The sequence below is a fragment of the Phacochoerus africanus genome, chromosome 3 (genome assembly GCF_016906955.1).
Source record: "Phacochoerus africanus isolate WHEZ1 chromosome 3, ROS_Pafr_v1, whole genome shotgun sequence".
Classification (NCBI taxonomy): domain Eukaryota; kingdom Metazoa; phylum Chordata; class Mammalia; order Artiodactyla; family Suidae; genus Phacochoerus; species Phacochoerus africanus.
In genome coordinates, this window is record NC_062546.1 from 51,852,776 (window position 1) to 51,875,135 (window position 22,360).

A 22,360-nucleotide genomic window follows, 5' to 3' on the forward strand; every position below is an offset into this window, starting at 1 on the left:
TTTTCTCCGAATTGGCTCCGGAGGTAACAGTTGCTCACGAGGGCTGAAGGATGTCCACCTATGCTTCGGGACATGAGCAAAGCAGATCCCAAAGAAACTATGGAATTTCCTTCTGAGGCCATGAAAATGCTCTTGGGATTCGATGCTAGTGATGGTTGTACAACCTTGTGATCACACTACAAAGCACCAAACTAACTATACACTTTAAAAGAATGAATTTTATGGCATGTGTATTTTAATTTAAAAAAATCTATCACCTATCAGTTCTCATAAACTCTGAGATAAAATCTACAGAATGGGAGTTCCCTGATGGCTAAGTGGTTGAGGACCTGGTATCACTGCTATGGTGCGGGTTCAATCCGTGACCCAAGAACTTCCGAATGCTATGGGCACGGCCAAAAAAAAAAAAAAAAATCCACAGACTGTTTCAGGATGGAAGTACAATAAAATTTAAAGATCATTGCACCTAACCACATTAAAACATGAAAGTGCCTGAAGGGTCATAACCTCTCTTTTAATTTTAAGAAGTGCTATAAACAGCCAAGCTCTACCTCCCCCTCCCCCATGAAAGCATGAGAAGAGTACAGCATGAGATCACCTGGAATTACTATCTCTAGGGCAGTGATTCTCAACCAGGGGTAATTCTGCTCCCTATGAGACATTAGTTGTAACAAGTGAAAGCGTGCTACCGGCATCTAATTGCTAGAGACCAGGGCTGCTACCACTAAATGTCCCACAATGCACAGGGCAGTGCCCACAACAAAAAAGATGCAGCCCAGAACGTCAGTAATGCTAAGGTTAACATGCAGCACCGGGAAGCTTGTTAGAAATGCAGCATATCTGGCTCTAGTCCAGTCCCAATGAATTACAGACTCTGGACATGGGGCCTAGCAATCAGCATTTTAGTTAGCCTGCCAATGATGCTGATCAACACTAACACATAAGAAACACTTCTTAGTGTAAAACAGAAGGTAATCAAAACACAGGGGAGGTTCCTTGTCTAAAGTTACCAACGGTATAAAGTCAAGTCAGGATTTGAACCTAGGTGGTATAAGTTCAGAACCTATATTCCTAACATGTTAACTGGTGGGAGGGTGGGGGAAGGGAAGGAAGGAAAAAGAGAAAGAGAAAGAAAGAGAGAAAGGAAGGAAAGATGGAGGAAGGAAGGAAAAGAAAAGATTAAAGCTTTAAAAAAAGTGTGCTTTTGCACATCTGACTTTTACTAGAGAACAAAAATTGAAAGTAGTATGGAGTTAGAGCAGAGAGAATGGAATGGAGGAGATACTACCACAAAAATTACACCCCCTCTAATTCTAAACACCACTATGTCATTTTATAGGCCACTAACTATGAAAATCACAAGGATATGTTGATGTTGCTGGGCTTCCCAGAAGAAACATACTGAGCCTATGTGATAATTCTTGGTCCACTTTGCTTCTTGCCATTAACTGGTGGCATTCTAGACTCTGGTTTTTCAATCTCTTAAACCTGGGAAAGAGCAATCTTCTCATGTGCTGTGCAAGAAATTAGGCTCGACAGGTGTAATAGGTAGGGCAGATTTTTCTAACAGGTAAGAGCACATTTTGACTCAGAGGGTGGGGAGAGAGGTAGAGTGGAAAATTTCCAGCACATCCTGCTGAACTTGCTTGCTGCACAAACTGTTTTAGAATTTAAGCTTAAACTATTTTCCCTTGGTAGGATGATACTTTGTCTCTTAACAAGCATTCCTCTTTCAACAAAAAATGTGGAACATTTGGTTCATGGGCTAGTAAGCGCTCTGATAAAATAGCAATTTATCTAGCACTTGGGGCAATGAGATGTTCCACAGAAATGAATTCTGCAAGGTGGCTAACAGTCACCCCTTTAAGGTGCCTGAGTTGTTGTTATTTTCACCAGTTCTGGCGGAACAACTTCTAAAATGCACCAAATGCCTCTAATCTCAAACTAAATGTTACGTAGAAAAAATAAACTTTTATTTGGCATTCAGGAACATAATTACGAACTTCAATAATGGAATATGGAGGCTCTTGGAGTATACAAGGCAGTCAATTCAAAGACTGACTCAACCAGGCTAAACTTTCAGCTCTTGGGTCTTCTCTGTCACTGACGGCTGTCTGCATTTTGCTGAGTGTTGCAGTTACTTTCTAACCTACTGTGTGCAAAAAACTGCACAACCGAGTTGGCTAAAGGTTTATGCAAAATAGAGCAAATTATTTTATTTTACTGCTTTTTAGGGCTGCACCCACGGCATATGTAAGTTCCCAGGCTAGGGGTCGAACTGGAGCTACGGCTGCCGGCCTGTGCCACAGCCACAGCAAGGCAGGATCTGACCTGCATATGTGACCTACACCACAGCTCATGGCAACGCCACATCCTTAACCCACTGAGCAAGGCCAGGGATCGAACCTACAACCTCATGGTTCCTAGTCAGATTCGTTTCCACTGTGCCACGACGGGAACTCCTAGAGCAAATTATTTCAAATAGGAGTCTTTCTTAGGGAGGTATGCAGTATACATTTGCCCCGCTTACTTTTGGTTTTGGAATTGGTGTTCAGCTTTCATCTGGCCTTCAAATATCAGTGGAAACACTAGGCTAAACGTACATTTTCAAGCTACCTTGGACATCTTCTACATAAACATTCATTCTGTTTTTTTTTTTTTTTTTTAATGGAAGTTCCCAGGTTAGGGGTCAAATCAGAACTGCAGCTGCCGGCCCTACACCACAGCCACAGCCATTCGGAATCTGAGCTGCGTCTGTGATCTATACCACAACTCACGGAATTTGGATCCTTGATCCACTGGCAAGGCCAGGGATCCAACCCTGTCCTCATGGATACTAGTTGGGTTCCTTATTGCTGAGACACAACAGGAACTCCCATTCTGCTTTTTATAATTACAACTAAAAAAGAACAAACCTATCATTTAAACTCAATTTTATTTTGAAACTTTTCAATGTATGTTTTAAAATGTTTCCAAATCTTGAATTGTCTATCTTTATTTGGACTCTGCTCTCCAGTTTTGTCATCCATAATCTCTTATCCCCCTGCAGAGATTTCCCTTGCTAAACCTTCCAGTGAAATTTCAAAAAGCCTTTTTTTCCCTCTACAAAATCATATCCTTTGACCTCTCTCTATAGCTGATAACCAGGATTATTGTATCTGTTTTCTTAACATTTTACCAGTTTCCATAGATGCCCTCATGGTGGACTTCGGTTAGAATCCCCTCAAATCCTTCCAAGTTCTTTTCTTCTTCTCCATTAGCATTTTTCACTCAAATAACTGCACTGCTCACTTTGTTTTTTTTTTTCTCCAGATGCCCTTCAAACACACCTCTTTGTTTCCCTGACTTGTATTTCTGGACTGTAAACAATGTAGCCCTACTTCTGATTCAATAAGCTTCTTCATCTTTGCCCTCTTGCCCTTTTTTTCTAGCATCAAGGGAGGCACAGCCTCAAAAACACACACCTTCAGATCCTCAATCTTCTGTTTACAATCTCTGCCAAATCTATTCCTTCCACAGTATCAAAGATATCAAAGATATCTTTCCTTTATCACTCTTCTCCCCAGGCCAACCTGGGCCACGTTATGCAGCTTATCTGTTTTTCTCTCTAAAACACAGCAGTGAAACCCATTTTCCCACGTGAAATTGAAACCCATTACAGCTGTAAGCTGTATGTTAACTATATACAATTGCAAATAATTAGTAATGCCAAGAATGCCCTAATATAAAAGTTACTGAATACATCAAGATCAAGCTCTGCCATCGTACTGCCTTCAGAAAACACAGACTTGTGACATAGACAAATCATGAAAATCTCAGAGTATTCTGATTACATGCGTTACAACCAACTTAAGGCAACCTAAGGCAGTGCTCCTCCAACCTTTCCACCGAAATGCCCCCAAGCAGGACAGTGACTATACTCCAGGTATCTAAATGTTATCACCCGAGGTACAGCCAAACCAAATTTGTGTGGCATCTGTTTTACCTTTAACATTAATATAAACGCTGTAGTCACTTCCATAAATACATCTGTGTTTTACTCTAAAAGTGATATTAAACGTTTTTGCCATTGAGTGAAACGAATGCTCCCTAAAGAAGCACCAGGTTTATCCCATGGCTCTGCAGATCTACACACACACACACACACTTCGAGAAGCACACAAGCATGGATTTTTTATCTAACTGTAAAAAGAGGCTGCTAAAAGCACGGTCGTTGGCACTGGAACTGCACACATATTTACAGTAACCTGAGGATTTTAACGAGCATTTAATATTTTAACATCGGAACCCCACGACGTTGCCCCCAGCTGTCGAGTCCTCTGACTGTTGCCCAAAAACCTCCCGGATTTATCTCCATCTCGAGCGCCTTCACTAGGAACCTCCACTCGGCTCACTCCCTTCGCAATCCGGATGCCCCGGCCTCCAGTCCCGGCCCCGCGTTCCCCGGCCGCTCGCCCTCCCGGACTGCGCTCCGGCCGGCGTGCGTGACAACAAAGGCGCGAGCGTCCGGGCCGCCGCCCGTGACAGCGCCGCCGGCACCCGGCCCTCGGCCTCCACCCCGCGCCTCAGGCCCCGTAAGTTTCCCTCGGAGCCCGCCGGGCCTCCCGCCGCAGACGCTGCAGCCCCGGCGTTCCGGCTCCCCGGCCCGGGCCCCGGATGTGACGGCACCGCCGCCCTCGGCGCCCGCCGGGGCGCGGGGGACCCCGGGCGGCGGCCTGGGGGAGGGGGCCTCCGACCGCCGCCGCCACCACCTACCCAAGTGAGGAGGCTCTCGCACAGCTCCACTCGCTCCAAGGACTCCACGTTGAACATCTTCCCGCTGGGGTTCGGGGCCGCCCCGCTGCGCCAGGAAGCCTGCGGCTCGGCCTGGGGCTGCGTCCGAGGGTCCACCCGTCAGTCCTCCGCCCGGCCGCCGACTCCGTCCGGCGCTGGCGGCGGCTCCCGCAGCGTCACCGGCTCCCCTCCTCCTCGGGCCCTCGGGACCGCGCGCCCTCCGCGCGGGCGCGCGCCCCCCGCCTACAGCCCCGCCCCCGCCGAGAGCGCGGCCCGGCCCGAGCCGCCGGCCGCCCAGTCCTGCGCACGACCGCACACGCCGCCGCCGCCAGCCGGGTCGCTGCGCGTCGCCCCCGCGCGCGCCCGGCCGCCAGTCTCAGCCGCGCCCTCTGGGAAGCGCGGCAGTGCGCGTGCGCCGCGCCCGCGCTCCCGGCCAGACGGAGGCAGCTAGTGGTCGCCCGAGAGGGTGGCGGGGCGGCCCGGAAACAGTCCGTGGCCGCGGTTCCCGGGAGCTGACGAGGTGTCCTCCACGGTGCAGAGGTACGCGCGGCCGAGCGGCGGGACCCCGGCGTGGGCGGGACGGCTTTCCTCTGGGAGCCTGGGGGCCCGGGCGCCCGCGCGGGGCGGGCCGACGTGGCGGGCTCGGGGCGCCCCTTCCCGGCTGCGCGGACCTCGGTGCCCCGGAAACTAGTTACTGGAAGTCGGAAGAGGGGGTGGGCGGGCGACGGGCCCCGAGGACCGCTACCTTCCCCGGGTCTGCACCTCCCCCCTTTCTCGGTGGCCTGGGATCGTCCTCGAGCTCTTAACGGAGGCGATAATCTCTGCAGGGCGACCGAAGAGTTGTAGTTGGGTGCAGAAAAGTGCATAAGGCAGACGTGTTTAAGGAGTGATTAATTAGTAGTCAAACACTCAGGTGAAAACAACACTGCCGGCGCCTCTGGAGTTCCTCCCGCATCTGGCGTTCCTTTCTGAGCACCTTCCTCTCTAGACTGATTTTATGATAATTCACTTTCTCGAATTTAGCTTTACCACCTAAATGCGCATGCCTAAACAACCGTTTTACTTTGCCTGGTTTTGAACTTTTATCAGGAATCATCGTGTTATTTTTGGCTTTGCATTAACAGTAAATTTGTGCAGATCCATAGGTAATTTTCATTCCTGTCTAGTGCTTCATTGCATGAATACAGCAGTATATCTACTCTACTGTTGATGGGCATTTTATTTCTGGCTAAGAACAATGATGTAAGGTTTTTATCCCAAGATAGTGTAAATGTGTAAGAGTTTCTTTTAGGGTACATGCGTTGGAGACCTAGAATTGTTGAGTCAAAGGGTGTCCATAACTTCAGGAGCTAATGACAAATTTTATTTGGAGTGCAGCAAAGTTAACTTCCCAGGATACATCCTTATTTGGCTTGTAGTTCCTGGAGCCCCCTATTTCCATGAAGACTAGGTTTTGTCATTGAGTTTTCAGAACTGCCAAGACAGCATTGAGTTTTTGGAGTTCCCTAAGTGGCCTAGTGGTTGAGGATTGGCCTTGTCACTGCTGTGGTAAGGATTTGATCCCTGGTTTAGGAACTTAAGCATGCCTTGGGAATGGCTGGGGAAAAAAAAAAAGAGAGAGAGGCAGCATTAAGTTATTGTTTTTTGGAGTTCCCGTCATGGCTCAGTGGTTAACGAATCCAACTAGGAACCATGAGGTTGCAGGTTCGACCCCTGGCCTTGCTCAGTGGATTAATCCGGCATTGCTATGAGCTGTGGTGTAGGTCTCAGATGCGGCTCGGATCCCACGTTGCTGTGGCTCTGGCATAGGCCAGTGGCTACAGCTCTGATTCAACCCCTAGCCTGGGAACCTCCATATGCCCTGGGAGCAGTCCTAGAAAAGGCAGGAAAAAAAAAAAGTTGTTTTTTGTTTTGTTTTTTTAAGGGCCACACTTGTGGCATCAAAGAAATTCCCAGGCCTGGGGTCCAGTTGGAGCTGCAGTTGCAGACCTATGCCACGACCATGTCAACACCAGATCCTTAACCCACTGAGCAAGCCAGGAATTGAATCTGCACCTTCATGGACACTCTGTTGGGTTTTTAACCCACTAAGCCATAATGGGAACTCCCAGTCCAGGATTTTTTTTTTTTTTTTGCTTTGTAGGGCTGCTCCTGTGGCATATGGAACTTCGAAGTCCAGGGATTGAATCAGAGCTACAGCTGCTGGCCTTCACCACAGCCATTGGCCTTCACCATGGCCACAGCAGTGCTAGATAGGAACCGAATCTGTGACCTGCACCACAGTTCATGGCAGCGCCATATCCTTAACGCACTGAGCGAGTCCAAGGATACCAGTCAGATTTGTTTCTGCTGCACCACAACAGAAACTCCAGCATTGAGTTTTTGTGTGTGTGTGTCTTTTCGTCCTTTTAGGGCCGCACCCGCAGCATTTGGAGGTTCCCAGGGGTCTAATCTGGCCCACACCAGAGCCACAGCAAAGGCAGATCTGAGCTGTGTCTGCAACCTACACCACAGCTCATGGCAACACCAGATCCCTAACCCACTGAGTGAGGCCAGGAATCGAACCTGCAACCTCATGGTTCCTAGTCGGGTTCATTTCCACTGCGCCACAATGGGAACTCCAATCATTGAGTTTTTAATGATGCTTTTCAGAGTACCAGTTAACATAGTTTTCATTTTATGAACGTAGAAAATCTTACCCGAGTTCTTCTCAATGGTTTTTCTTTTAAACATTCTTCCTTGCACCACAGGCAGAGAATCCTCTAGAAGTGATAAAATATACTTCACCTGCCTTTGCTTCCTCTGATCCTGCCTCTGGATCTTTGTCAAACCTGAGTTTCTACATTCCAAGCTAGGTTATCTCTGCAGGATCCTTGACACTTTAAGTGACTATTACCCTTGTTAGGCATGAGAGGTCAGCAAGTTGTGCATTCTGCCTTTGGATGTGGAGCCTTTCAAGGAAGGCTGGTGATGTGGAGCACCAGATGCTCTGGTTTTTAGGGCTTTGACACAGTTGATCTCGGCTTCCCTTCTCAGGTTCAGTGGCTCACCCGCAATGCACTATGCACTTGCGCATGATGTGCAGTGTTCTGTAGCTCCACCTACCCTCGATGAAGGAAATTATATTAAAATCGTCTTAGGGGAGTTCCCGTCGTGGCTCAGCAGTAACGAACCCAACTAGTATCCATGAGGACATGGGTTCAATCCCTGGTCTCGCCCAGTGGGTTAAGGATCCAGCATTGTCATGAGCTGTGGTGTAGGTCACAGACATGGCTCGGATCCCGTGTGGCTGTGGCTCTGGTGTAGGCTGGCAACTGTAGCTCCGATTCAACCCTTAACTTGGGAACTTTCATATGCAGCAGGTACAGCCCTAAAAAGACCAAAAAATAAAAATAAAAACATCTTGGATGTGAGTCATTGTCTGCGGAAGCCATGTGGCCATCATGTTTCAGCTGAGTTTGGGCAAAATGACATTGAGTTTCTCCTTTGAAGTTGTGGAACTTCCTCTATTTCCCTTATTCTTCTGTGTTTTGTTTTTTCCTGAAAGCTTCAGGAAAGACCAAAGAGAGGTGAGTGGAACTTGGCTTGGCTGTCTCCTTACTCAGGCTGCTGGAGACTGGTTCTCAACTACAGCTGTTTAGAAGATTCAGTAAACATGGTGGTGTCTTTCGTGGCAATGTTCCAAGTTTATTATCCTGTCTTCCTGTATGTAGGGAGTACATATTTAGAGCTTTGATTAAAGAGCTCTTAAGATGCTACTTAGTGACTCTGTGGGGAAGGCATGGCTGTTTTATCATGGTTCTGTGGATACCTTGAAGGTTGTTAATAACAGTAATCAAAATATTATAGTTTCCATTTATTGAGAGCCTGCCAAGCAGTATGTTAAATGTTCTACCTTCATTATCTCATAAACTTCACAAAGCAAGTGTGGGTTTTTTGTTTTTTTGTGTGTTTTTTTGGCCAAAAAAGTGCTTGTTTGACATAGTGCAAGTTAATTTTATTTTATATATGTGGAAGCTGAGACCCAGATTTTGCACAAGTACACAGTCATCTGACTGCAAAACATATGCTTCTTCAGTATATTAAGTCTCAATAAGACTTAGCTAGCAAAGCATAGCAAAAAACGCCATTCGGAAATCGGTTCTTCTGTCAATTATCTTATCAGTTTTTCTATCAATTATCCACAGTTTCCAAGGTCTATGATGTTTTGCTATAAATCTCCAGTAGTGAAAACCAGACTGCTAGTCATGCATTCTCAGTTGACAGGATCCTGTAAAATAGATTAGATACCATGTTTTATAAATGTAATACCCTTGCTTTAGGATTTGAAGCAAGCAGCATTTAGTGGCCCCACACGTGCAATTCTCAGTGCCCTGCCCGTGCGGGCGCCTCTCAGTCCTTGCCCCTGAGGTCCTCAGAAGACGCCTTCAGGAAACGGAGGGTCTGGGGTGCTCAGTAAGAATGGGGCTGGAGACAGCCATCTTAAATCTTTGCGCACTGAAGCCCAGTTTTCATCTCTTAAGGGAGGAAGCAGACACTGGCTTTATTTTTATTGCTGAAGTAATACTTAACCTGAAAAGAATTCAGACTAGAGAACTGTGTCCCAAGAAAGGTGAAGGTCTGACTGTCCCAGTACTTCCTACTTGTCACCATTTTAACCTTTGGCATTTATCTTTTTCTCGCCCCCCCCCTTTTATCTTCTATTTCGAAAAATACCGAATCAGAGAAATGCAGTGGTGGAAGGAACTAAAAAAATCCTCAGATCTAGCCTTTACATGTTGCAGAAAATGAGGGGTCCAAAGAGATTAAATGAGTTCCCATTGTGGCTCAACAGTTTAAGAATCATACTAGTATCCATGAGTGTGTGGGCTCCCTCCCTGTCCTTGCCAGTGGGTCAAGGATCCTGCGTTGCTACAAACTGTGGGCAGCTGCAGCTCCAATTCGACCCCTAGTCTAGGAACGTCCATGTGCCACAGGTGCGGCCCTGAAAAGGAAAAAATAAATAAACTAAGAGATTAAATGGAGTCCCAGCTATGGTAGCATAACTGGAACTAAACTCCAGGGTCCTCACGCCAGGCAGTGGAGCTTTGGCTGGAGTTGAGAGCCTGGGTTCCCAGTCAGAATTGGCAGCCCCATTCTGTTCCAGACCAGCCACAGTGGGAGGTCTGAAGTTCCGGTAGACGTTGGAATTCATTTTCAAGATTGAGGGATGCTGTTATGTCCTCAGATAGAAAATTGTATTGCTTTTTTTTTTTTTTTGTCTTTTGTTGTTGTTGTTGTTGTTGCTATTTCTTGGGCCGCTCCCGCGGCATATGGAGGTTCCCAGGCTAGGGGTCTAATCGGAGCTGTAGCCGCCGGCCTACGCCAGAGCCACAGCAACTCGGGATCCGAGCCGCGTCTGCAACCTACACCACAGCTCACAGCAACGCCGGATCGTTAACCCACTGAGCAAGGGCAGGGACCGAACCCACAACCTCATGGTTCCTAGTCGGATTCGTTAACCACTGCGCCACGACGGGAACTCCTGTATTGCTTTTTATTGCTTATCTCCTGTGATCTTAGATCGGCCTCTTTCCAAACTGAGGTGGTGGTATCATACCTCATTTTTGAGCCGCTAGCTCCTATTCTTCCTTTTTTTTTGACTCTGACAATAAGAACAACAGGCGGAAGTTAGTTTTTGAAGCCCCAGAGAGTCAGTTAGATGCCTTTAGTGGTTCTGCGTGTGGGAGCTGGCATTTCCACCAGACAGGGGAATGCAGCGACTTCTGCACCTCTCCAAAACTCATCAGCAGTCTCTTCCCTTCCTGCCCTCTCAGTGACCCTTGAATTTGTCGGAATAAAAGGTAACTCTTCATTTTAACAACATTGGGAACTTTAGCTGTTAAATGATGCAAATAGGGAGTTCCTACTGTGGCTCAGCAGTAATGAACCCGTTCCATCCCTGGCCCCAATTAGTGGGTTAAGAATCCACTGTTGCTTTGATCTGTGGCTCCTATCTGGCATGGCTGTCTGCTGCAGCTCCAGTCCAACCCCTAGCTTGGGAATTTCCATATGCTGCAGGTTCGCCCCCCCCAAAAAAAAGCAAAAAAAAAAAAAACACGAACGTGGCACAGTGGAGTAAGAACCTGACTACAGTTGCTGTTGTCTCTGTGGAGGCTTGGATTTGATCCCCTGCCTGGCACAGTGGGTCAAAGGATCTGGCATTGCCACAGTTGTGGCATAGGTCACAGCTGCAGCTCAGATTCAGTCCCTGGAACTTCCATATATGCTGCAGGTATGGCCATAGAGGGGAAAAATGAGGCAAATAACATTACACAGTCCTGCAATACTTAAAGTATCCCAGAGCTCTGAGTTCTTGAAAATGTGAGTGAAGCAGTATCTTGATGTAATTGGTAGAAGTCATGTATTTACACAGTCATATATTTATACAGTAGAGATGATATGTGTATATATATTATTTTAATTCAATTAACTAATTTATTTGGCCATACCTGCAGCATGTGGAAGGGCCAGGGATTGAACCGACAGCACAGCAGGTGACCCAAGATGCTGCAGTGAAAAAGCCAGATCCTTAACCCACTGTACCACAAGGGAACTCCGATTTTAATGATTTTTTTTTGTCTTTTTGCCATTTCTTTGGGCCGCTCCCGAGGCATATGGAGGTTCCCAGGCTAGGGGTCGAATCGGAGCTGTAGCCACTGGCCTACGCCAGAGCCACAGCAACGTGGGATCTGAGCCACGTCTGCAACCTACACCACAGCTCACGGCAATGCCAGATCGTTAACCCACTGAGCGAGGGCAGGGACGGAACCCGCAACCTCATGGTTCCTAGTCGGATTCGTTAACCACTGCGCCATGACGGGAACTCCCTTAATGATGTTTTTATTGAACCATAGTTGATTAATAATATTGTGTTCATTTCAGGTGCACAACAGAGTGAATCCACTATATAAGAATACAGATATAATTTATATATACATATATTTTATATATACAGTAGAATTTGGTAATTTTTTTTTTTCCTTTTTAGGGCCACACCAACAACATATGAAGTCCCCAGGCTAGGGGTTGAATCAGAGCTGCAGCTGCCAGCCTACGCCACAGTCATATCAATGCAGGATCCAAGCCTCATCTGTGGCCTACACCACAGCTCATGACAACACCAGATCCTTAACCCACTGAGCAAGGCCAGGGATCGAACCCGCATCCTCGTGGATACTAGTCGGGTCATTACCACTGAGTCACAGTGGGAACTCTGGTGATATCATCATTGATTACACCTGGAAGGACATAAAAACAAATGTAACCTATTTTTAAAACTAGGTACAAAGTAGTGAGCTCCCTGAATGTACAGCAGAGGAGAAAAATCCTCTCAGCTCGCTAAAGGCGTTAGATTCAGTGATGAGAGACTGGGAATCCAGATATTGGCATGGGATGACGTTAGGGTTATCTCTGAGCAGATGTAGGCAGTCCTCCCTGCCCTTAGGACTCCGGACACGGCCACAGCATCTCTCATTTAGAAAGAGGGAACCTGGTAACAAAAATATCTAAATTGACTGGGTGGCCCACCCCTTGATTACTTGTGGCTCTTTTCAATTTCCATTGGCAGTTCATTGAATAAAATTCTACAGGTCGAGCCTCTTCTCTGTGTTTCCTGGTGTGAGCTTTTGTGAAGGATATTCAAAACCTATCATTAGGAAGTTCCTGATACATGAAGCCATTACTATGTGTAAAACTGATGAAAGCCACCTTTGATCTGTTTACTTAAGTTTCTTCCATGCCAGGTCATTTTCATCTTGGCAGCCAATTCCAGTTCTTTTTCAAAGACGTTGGACTTTTACACTCACAGTTTGCTTTTAGGAGAGACTCACCTGATTAATGATGATATTAAATAAAACTGTTTTCAATGCAGTATGTTACATAAATGCAGGATTTTAATTATGAATAATCATATACATTTAATTGACTATTTATTGCCTTTATTTTCTTTGCTGTGTTTTATAAGATTTTGAAATTGAGTGTTTGCCAGCTGAAAAAGATATGAATTATTTGTGTTATTTGAACCCTGATGTTTGGGCTGTCTCCCCTCATACCTATAGAAGTCGGGTATTACCATTTTTTCTCCAGTTTAGTGTATGGGAAGAAGAGTTTCATATCCTCCCTTTTCTCTTCATAAGGAAATGCAGCCTCAGAGCGATTCCATATTCCAGGCAGTTCAAAGAATTCTGAACCATAAGCTGAGCTTAGTCCCAGGTGAGGCTCATCGTTTTTCAAAGCACCAGAATTTTCATTAATTCAAGTAGTGTTAGTATAGCTATAAATGTTCTATGGCCTCTATGTCGCTTACTTTTCAAAGTACTAATACTGTAAGGAAGGTAAGTCACTCTTATTAAACATGTATTTATGTAAATATGTCTCTATATAAATATATTTACTGTAAGGAAGGTAAGTCACTCTTAAACATATATATATAAATGTGTATATATATATATAGATATAGATAGATATAAATATGTGTATATATATATAGATATAAGATATATAATATATATATTTATATATATATTAAATCCTACTGTGTGCAGGGCACCATGCTAGGTGATACAGGAACATTTGCAGAAGACAATGTATTTCCTTCCCTATTCATACATGTTACATTCCATGATGCACGTTCAGTGCCACAAGGGAGAAGAGGGCTGTGATCTACTTGGAGAATTTATTTGGTATTCACAAATAAGAAAAGAGCAGCTAGGCATGAGAAGTGTCTTTTTTTTTTTTTCCTTAAAATTAAAAGACCTAAGCTTGAAGAGGAAAGGGTATTTTTTAAAAATTTGCAAAAAAAAAAAATTTGCTAAAAAAAGTAAATAGGCGTTACTGTTGTGGCTCATCAGTAACAAACCTGACTAGTACCCGTGAGGTTGTGTGTTCAATCCCTGGCCTCACTCAGTGGGTTAAGGATCCGGCATTGCTGTGGCTGTGACGTAGGCTGGCAGCTGCAGCTCCGATTTGACCCCTAGCCTGGGAACCTCCATATGCCACAGGTGAGGCCCTAAAATGAAAAAAAAATAAAAAATGTAAATAGATGATAAATTATAGTAATAATTTTCCTTAAAGGCAATAGAATTCTGTACTCTTGAAAATAATGTCTGGCAAATTTTAAAGAACTCATTCATGGGGCATCGCCCACTGGTGTCCTTAAGGCAACCTACCTTAAGTGGGCGCTACAAAAAGGTAAATGTATTAGAAGTCAGCGCTATCTGTATTGCTTTTACTAGTGTATTTCATTTTCACTGTGTCATTTGTTTACCTTACCTCTTGTCTTTTAGACCTGGAATGGCCAAATATCAAGGTGAAGTTCAAAGTTTGAAACTGGATGATGACTCAGTCATAGAAGGAGTAAGTGACCAAGTACTTGTGGCAGTTGTGGTCAGTTTCGCTTTGATTGCTACCCTGGTATATGCACTTTTCAGGTGAGACTAAAGGACAAAAGAATTGAAATAATACATATTTCCTAGGGCCACTGACTTTCTGACTGCTTCTAGTAATGTTTAATACTTAATATCAAAGGAAAGTAATAGATTTCAGTGATTGTATATATTTACTAAGATATTTTATTTTCCACTAGGCTCTAAATACTACTATATATTTTTTCCTTTCATCAACTGTCTAGTCAGATAAGATTTAAATTTATCCTCCATGTTTTGAATAAAATGTTAGTATTTTCTGTTGGAATATCACAGTTTAAAAATGTAATTTTCATAATTGAATTCATCAACTTGTAGGTGATATAAGTACAAAAATATTTTCAGTGTTTAAATGAAAAAAACTGAGGCAAATACCTCCACCTTGGACAATATAGAGGGAATTAAGATTAGGATTAAAATTACTGTTATAGAATCAGAAAAAATACCTATAGGTCTCAGAGGTCTATATACCAACAATACACAGAAATAAGGTAATAAACCAGAAACGGAAGGTTAACACATGGAGATACATAAAATTTTATATATATCATTAAAAATAGAAATGAGCAGAAAAGTATAAAATAGAAAAAAGATTAATTTCAAAAACTACAGGCCAGTTAGTTTCTTATAAAAGTTATAGAAAGGATTATTAAACAGAATGTGAAACATTTCTCTCTTACCTCTGCATGGTTAGTTTCTGATTAGGGCGGTATTTTCTTGGTATCAGTATTTACACAGTACTTGGTGATGTGCTTGTGTATATAATGGGGAAATGATGACCAGATGATAACAGATTTAAATGTGTTTATAACTGGTTAACAAGTTATTCCCAGAAGTACTGGTTCATGCTTTAATGTAAACCAGAAAAGGACACTGAACTGTCAAAAAGCTTTGCCTTTGAGCCTGTTCTGCTCATTTCTGTTAGCAACTGGGGTGAAGAAGACAAAAGAAGTATGTTTATTAGATTGTCAGTTGAGAACGATAACTAATATATTGGTACAATAGAATTAAGATTCAGAAATGGGTTGGAGTTCTCTCGTGGCACAGCAGGTTAAGGATCTGGTGTTGTCACTTCAGTGGCTTGGGTTGTTGCTGTGGCATGGGTTTGATCCCTGGCTGGAGAACTTTTACATACTGTGGGCTCAGCAAAAAAAAAAGGAGTGGGACATCCCGTATATTGATGGTCAACTGGTCTTTGACGGTGATTCTGAGACCTTTTAGTGGGGAAAGGGTTCAGCGGATGATGCTGGGCAACTGGATAGCCACAAGCAAAAGAATAAAGTTGGACCCATACCACATCGTATGCAAAAATTAACTGAAAAGGGGAATTCCTGTTGTGGCTCGGTGGGTTAAGAACCCAACTAGTATCCATGAGGATGTGGGTTTGATCCCTGGCCTCAGTGGGTTAAGGATCTGGCGTTGCCATGAGCTATGGTGTAGGTTGTAGATGCGGCTCAGATCTGGTATTGCTGTTGCTGTGGCTGTGGCATAGTCCGGCAGCTGCGGCTCTGATTCAACCCCTAGCCTAGGAACTTCCACCTGCTGTAGAAGTGGCCATAAGAGGGGGAAAAAAAAAAAACTATGATAAATCGTTGAGTGAGAATTAAGAGAAAGACACATCACAAAACCTTAAGTCACATAGGCCATTTTGCTTAAAAACAAGGATAAAATGAGATTAATTTTATTTATAAATATTTTTCTTTTCCTTTGTTTTTCTAATTTCCCTACTATGGATAACTATCACTTGTTTAGTAACAGTTTTTCCTTCACAGACTGGAGTGACATGAAGCTCAAAAGTTTCTGTTAAAAAGGCAGTTGTATATTGTAAATGTCAAAGACAGCTGTATTAGGTTGTCTTAATCATGATAATCAGATAAAGGTCACATATAGATTATAGTCAGTTTGGATCAAGAATTTTATTTTTGGTGTTCCCATCGTGGTGCAGTGGTTAATGAATCCGACTAGGAACCATGAGGTTGCAGGTTCGATCTCTGGCCTTGCTCAGTGGGTTAACAATCCGGCGTTGCCGTGAGCTGTGGCGTAGGTCGCAGATGCGGCTCGGATCCCTCGTTGCTGTGGCTCTGGCGTAGGCCGGTGGTTACAGGTGCGATTAGACCCCTAGCCTGGGAACCTCCATGTGCCATGGGAAGCGTCCCTAGAAAAGGCAAAAAGATCAAAAAAAAAAAGTTTATTTTTATTTATTTATTGTTGAAGTTTATTGATTTACAGTGTGTTAATTTCTGCTGTACAACAAAATGGTTGTTATACATATATGTACATTCTTTTTCGTATGCTTTTCCATTATGGTTTATCCCAGGATATTGAATATAGTTCTCTGTGCTCTGCAGTAGGACCTTGTATATCTAAGAATTTTATTTTATTTATTTATTTATTTTAATTTAAAAAAAATTTTTTTTTTGTCTTTTTGCCTTTTCTAAGGCTACTCCCTTGGCATATATAGGTTCCCAGGCTAGGGGTCCAATCGGAGCCGTAGCTGCTGGCCTACGCCAGAGCCACAGCAACGCCAGATCCCCAACCCACTGAGCAAGGCCAGGGATCGAACCCACAACCTCATGGTTCCTAGTCGGATTTGTTAACCACTGAGCCACGATAGGAACTTCCTCTAAGAATTTTAAACAGTAAAATATTCAGGGGAGGCTATCAAAATGGGTAAAGCTGCGGAAACAAATCATAAAAATGCCTGAAAAACTGGGGACATTTAGCTTAGAGAAAAAGACTGTAGGATATACAAGCTGTTTTTAAATACGATGAGGGCTTGATTTGTTGAAGAATTAGGTTTATTCTGTGTGGTTTCCTGGGCAGAACTACGGTATAAAGGAGAAACCTACAGATTTTTCCTTCTTTTGAAGGACCCAGTTCTTCCCTGCCATTTCTCTCCTGTATGTCTCCTCTATTTTTACGCAGACTCATTATTTCTGGCCACCAAAAAATGTGTGTAGGTTTTTCCCCTGCCAAACAATTCTCCACAGCCCCCACTAGGTCCCACAATTTAACTTGATTCTGATACTGTTAACCTGCAAAGAGCGTCATATCCACATGTGAAGGATTTAGTGCAGCGAGACCGCTTGCCACCACACTTCAGAGGCCAGTCACAAGTAGAAGGTCCCCAAATTACCCCCAACTTCTCTCTGATTTGGCTACAAATCAGAGGTTCTCATGACCCCCCCCCCCCCCAAGTTTGGTATCTTTGCCAGAACAGGTCACAGGGAAAACAGTGAGGTTTAGCAGTTTATTAAGAGATGTGACAAAGGGACAGATGCACAGCCAGATGGAGATGCATAGGGCAAAGTCTGGGTGGGTCCTAAGCCTCTGTCCCGTGGGCCTGGATGCGTCACTCTCCTGGCATGGACGTGTTCACCCACCAGGAGGCTCTCCAGACTGTGCTACTGGGGTTTTATGGGGGCGTCCTCATCTGGCCCCCTCATCTCTTGAGAATGGGGTGGGGAGCTGAAAATAGCAAGCTTCTAATCATGACTGGTGACCAGCCCTCATCTGGGAGCCCCCCCCCCCACAGAGTCACCTCATTAGAGCAAAGGACACTCCTGTCACCTGGGCATTTACAAGGGATTCAGGAGCTCTGTGTCAGGGACCAGGTCAAAGACCAAATATTAGAATAAAAGATGTTCCTGCACTTTTATCAGTTAGGAAACGACAAGTGTTTCTGGAGCTTTGTGCCAGGAATCCTGGGCAGAGACCAATCTATATGTTTTCTGTGATCTTATATAGGGCCAGCAGGTGGAGATAAATGATGTGCTTTTGGCTTACCCTAAGATACAACTTTTCAAGTAATATGTTTTCTGTGATCTTATATAGGGCCAGCAGGTGGAGATAAATGATGTGCTTTTGGCTTACCCTAAGATACAACTTTTCAAGTAAAACTTTTCAACTTTTCAAGCTGCTCCCCATTACTTGGACATGGTCTTAAATCTGCATATGATTGGATAGGAAGTCAGTTTAAGTTGCTGTCCAGCTCTTCAGATTCATATTCATTTGTCAGTTGTTAATTCAGTTACTTCAACTAAAGTATTCACTTATGGGGCCGGGGGAGGGGTAGCATGTGTATTGTAAAACTCAAAGGAGCCTTGTATTCTTTTTTCTGTAATTTCTTTGATTTTTTTAGTCATTATAATTCATTCGTTGTATTATGGTAAAATAACCATAACCTAAAAGTTAGCGTTTTAGGTATTCAGTTCATTGGCATTAAGTACATTCACAGTGTTGTATAAACATCACCACTGTTTGTTTCTAGAACTTCCTCATTGTCTGAAACAGAAACTGTACCAATTAAATAATAATTCCCAATTCCTCCTCCCCCACCCCTGGTAATCTTTAATTCACCTTCTGTCTCAAGAAATTAGACTATTCTATATACCTCATGAAGTGGAATTATATGATACCTGTCGATTTATGTCAGGCTTATTTCACTGGCTTATTTCACACATTCAAGGTTCATCTGTGTTGTATCATCTTTCAGAACTTTGTTCCTTTTTATGGCTGAATAACATTTCCATTGTACATACATACCATATTTTGTTCTTTTTTTTTTTTTTTTTTTGCTTTTAAGGGCAAAAAAGCCCTTAAAAGGCCTGGGACCCCCTGAGTTATATGGAGGTCCCAGGCCAGGGGCCAAATGGGAGCTACAGCTGCCAGCCTACACCACAGCCACAGCAACATCAGATCCGAGCTGCATCTGTGACCTATACCATATCTCATGGCAACACTGGATCCTTACCCCACTGAGCGAGGCCAGGGATCAGACCCTCAACCTCATGGTTCCTAGTTGGATTCACTTGCACTGCGCCACGTTGGGAACTGCATGTTTTGTTTGTTTTTTTATTCATCTGTTGATGGACACATGGGTATTCTACCTTTTAGCTATTGTGAATGGTGCTGTATGAACATTGGTGCACAAGTATCTGCACTAATCCTCACTTTCAGCTAGAATTACTGGATCACATGATATTTCTGGGTTTAACTTTTTTTTTTTTGGCCATGCCTGCTGCATGTGGAAATTCCTGAGCCTGGGATAGAATCCGTGTCTTAGCAGCAATCTGAGCTGCTGGAGTGACAACACCAAATCTTCAACCCGCCAGGCCACAAGGGAACTGTTTTAACTTTTTGAGGAACCTTTAATCTGTTTTTCACATTTTATATCCCCACCAACAATGCAGGAAGATTCCAGTTCCCTTGATATCTTGGCCAACACTTGCTACTTTCTGGATTTTTTTGTTTTTGTTTTTTTTTTGTCTTTTTGCCTTTTCTAGGGCTGCTCCCTTGGCATATGGAGGTTCCCAGGCTAGGGGTCTAATCAGAGCTGAAGCCACCGGCCTTCGCCAGAGCCACAGCAATGCCAGATCCAAGCTGTGTCTGCAACCTACACCACAGCTCACGGCAACGCCAGGTCCTTAACCCACTGAGCAAGGTCAGTGATCAAACCTGCAATCTCATGGTTCCTAGTCAGAGTCGCTAACCACTGAGCCACGACGGGAACTCCTACTTTCTGGTTTTTTGATAGTCATCCTAACGGGTACAAAGTGGTCTCTCATTTGTGGTTCTGATGTGCATTTCGCTAATGGCTAATGCTGTTGAATATCATTTCATATGCTTATTAGCCATCTGTATGTCTTCTTTTGGAGAAATGTCTATTCAAGTCCATGCATGAATTTGAATGGAGTTGTTTGGTTTTTTTTGTTTGTGAGTTATGAGTTCTATGTTCTATCTTAATCACTTAACAAATATATGATTTATAAATATTTTCTTTATTTCTGTTGGTTGTCTTTTTATCCTCTTGATAGTGTCCTCTGCAGAAAATTTTTAAAATTTTGATGAAGTCCAGTTTACTTATATTTTGTTTTCTTTTGTTTCTTTCTTTCTTTGTTTTGTGGGTTTTTTTTTTTCCGCTTTTTAGGGCCGCACCTTTGGCATATGGAGGTTCCCAGGGTAGGGGTCTAATCAGAGCTATAGCTGCTAGCCTTGACCACAGCCACAGCAACACCAGATTTGAGCCGCGTCTGTGACCTACACCACACCACAGCTCATGGCAATGCCAGATCCTTAACCCACTGAGCAAGGCCAGGGATAGAACCCACAACCTCGTGGTTCCTAGTCGGATTTGTTTCCCGCCACAACGGGAACTCTATTTTTTCTTTTTTAAGGTCACACATGCAGCACATGGGGTTTTTGTGCTAGGGGTTGAGTCAGAGCTGCAGCTGCCAGGCTACACCACAGCCATAGCAACCTAGCCGCAGCTTTTGGCAACGCTGGATCCTTAACTCACTGACGAGGCCAGGGATTGAATCTGCATCCTCATGGACAGTTTCGGGTTCTTAACCTGCTGAGCCTCAACCTGTTGACATAACCAGAAGCCAGTCACAATTTATCTTTTTTTTTTCTTTTGTTGCCCTTGGTTTTGGTTTCATAGTTAAATCATTGCAGAGTTCCCGTCGTGGCTCAGCTGTCAGTGAACCCAACTAGGAACCATGAAGTTGTGGGTTTGATCCCTGGCCACTGGGTTAAGGATCCAGTGTTGCCGTGAGCTGTGGTGTAGGTCACAGACACGGCTCGGATCCATTGTTGCTGTGGCTGGGGTATAGGCTGGTGGCTACAGCTCCAATTCAACCCCTAGCTTGGGAACCTCCATGTGCTATGGGTATGGCCCTAAAAAGCAAAAAAAAAAAAAAAGAAAGAAATCATTGCCAAATCCAGGGCCACAAGGATTTCTCCCTATTTTTTTCCCAGTATTTTTATGGTTTTAGTTCTTAAGTTTAGGTCTTTGATCCATTTTTAAGTTAGTTTTTGTATGTGTATGGGATAAAGGTCCAACTTCATTCTTTTGTATGTGAAGATCCAGTTCTTCAAACACTGTTTATTGAAAAGACCATCCTTACTCTAACTGAAGGATCTTGACATCCTTGTCAAAAACCAGTTAACCGTATTTGTGAGAGTTTATTTCTGGTCTCTATGGTCTATTCCATTGGTTTATGTGTTTGTCCTTAGTACCGGTACCACATTGTTTTTAACTATAGCTTTGTAGCAAGTTTTGAAACCAGGAAGTTCTCGTAACTTTGTTCTTTTCTTTCAAGATTACTTTGGCCGCTGAGAATCCGTCGATATACCATATAAATTTCAGGGTGGGTTTTTCTTTATTTGCAAAGAATGCTGTTGAGATTTTGATAGGAGTTGTACCAAATCTGTAGATAGATCATGTCAGATGGTATTGACATCTTAACCAATTGTTGTCTTCCAATCTATAAATATGGAATGTCTTCCATTTATTCATGTCATCTTTAATATCTTTCAGCGATGTTTTGTAGTTATAATTAATTTCGATGTAAATCTATTTTATTTATTTATTTACTTATTTATTAGGGCTATACCTGTGGCACATGGAAGTTCCCAGGCTAGGGGTCAAATTGGAGCTCACAGCAACACAGGATCTGAACTGCATCTGCCACTTACACCGTAGCTCACGGCAGTGCTGGATCCTTATCCCACTGAGCGAGACCAGGGATCGAATCTGTCCTTGTGGGTACTAGTCATGTTTGTTAATCGTTGAGCCGCGATGGGAACTCCTAGATCTATTCTATTTGTTCTTCCTTCTTAAGCCATTAATAATAGCTGCCATGTGTTGACATAACCGGAATCCAGTCCCAAGGGTACTCAGGTTAACCTGTGAGCCCCACACTCGCATATTTGTAAACTTTGATTCAAACTTCTTTTCTTGACCCAGACTTTGGGTGTCATTGCTGTCCTCATATCAGAGGTGCCTGGCTTCTTCCCAGGGTTACATATAACTTGCCTGGTTTGACGCTTTGGGTTTCTCCTTTCAGAGAACCTAGAAGGAGCATAAATTGTTGATAAATATACTGGTAACAACACATGCACTTCTGTTTTATAGTAGAGCCACTGTTTTCCCTGTCCTCTCATTTTAGACCTGCTCAGTGTCAGATGCCATCATTTTCTCATAGCTAAGGTGATCATATTGTTATAGAACAAAAATTAAACTGAGTACATCTGAAGATAGGATTGGCTTTATTAAGCTAATCATGAATCAGACAGCAGCCTGTCCAGCAAGGAGTTATGCTCCTAGGAGTTGCATGGAA

General features: G+C 43.8%; 2 protein-coding genes across 10 annotated transcripts in view; one reads left to right on the forward strand and one right to left on the reverse strand.

Moving 5' to 3' along the window:
- The window catches only part of HOOK3 (hook microtubule tethering protein 3), a 95,025-nt gene extending 90,023 nt beyond the window's left edge, over window positions 1-5,002 (reverse strand). For 3 of the 4 annotated variants that reach the window (XM_047771761.1, XM_047771760.1, XM_047771763.1), the window contains exon 1: window positions 4,756-5,002. In XM_047771761.1, coding sequence (XP_047627717.1) covers window positions 4,756-4,812 — 57 coding nt within the window. In that variant the 5' untranslated portion in view covers window positions 4,813-5,002. The remainder of the gene's footprint in view (window positions 1-4,755) is intronic. The other variant, XM_047771764.1, reaches the window with a different exon arrangement.
- Window positions 5,003-5,173: 171 nt separating this feature from the next.
- RNF170 (ring finger protein 170) overlaps window positions 5,174-22,360 on the forward strand; it is a 44,922-nt gene continuing 27,735 nt past the window's right edge. For 2 of the 6 annotated variants that reach the window (XM_047771765.1, XM_047771768.1), the window contains exons 1-3: window positions 5,184-5,313; window positions 12,951-13,026; window positions 14,100-14,243. In XM_047771765.1, the coding sequence (XP_047627721.1) occupies window positions 14,107-14,243 (137 nt within the window). In that variant the 5' untranslated portion in view covers window positions 5,184-5,313; window positions 12,951-13,026; window positions 14,100-14,106. Of the gene's footprint in view, window positions 5,314-12,950; window positions 13,027-14,099; window positions 14,244-22,360 lie in introns of those variants that run through there. The other 4 variants (XM_047771767.1, XM_047771770.1, XM_047771766.1 and 1 more) reach the window with 4 other exon arrangements.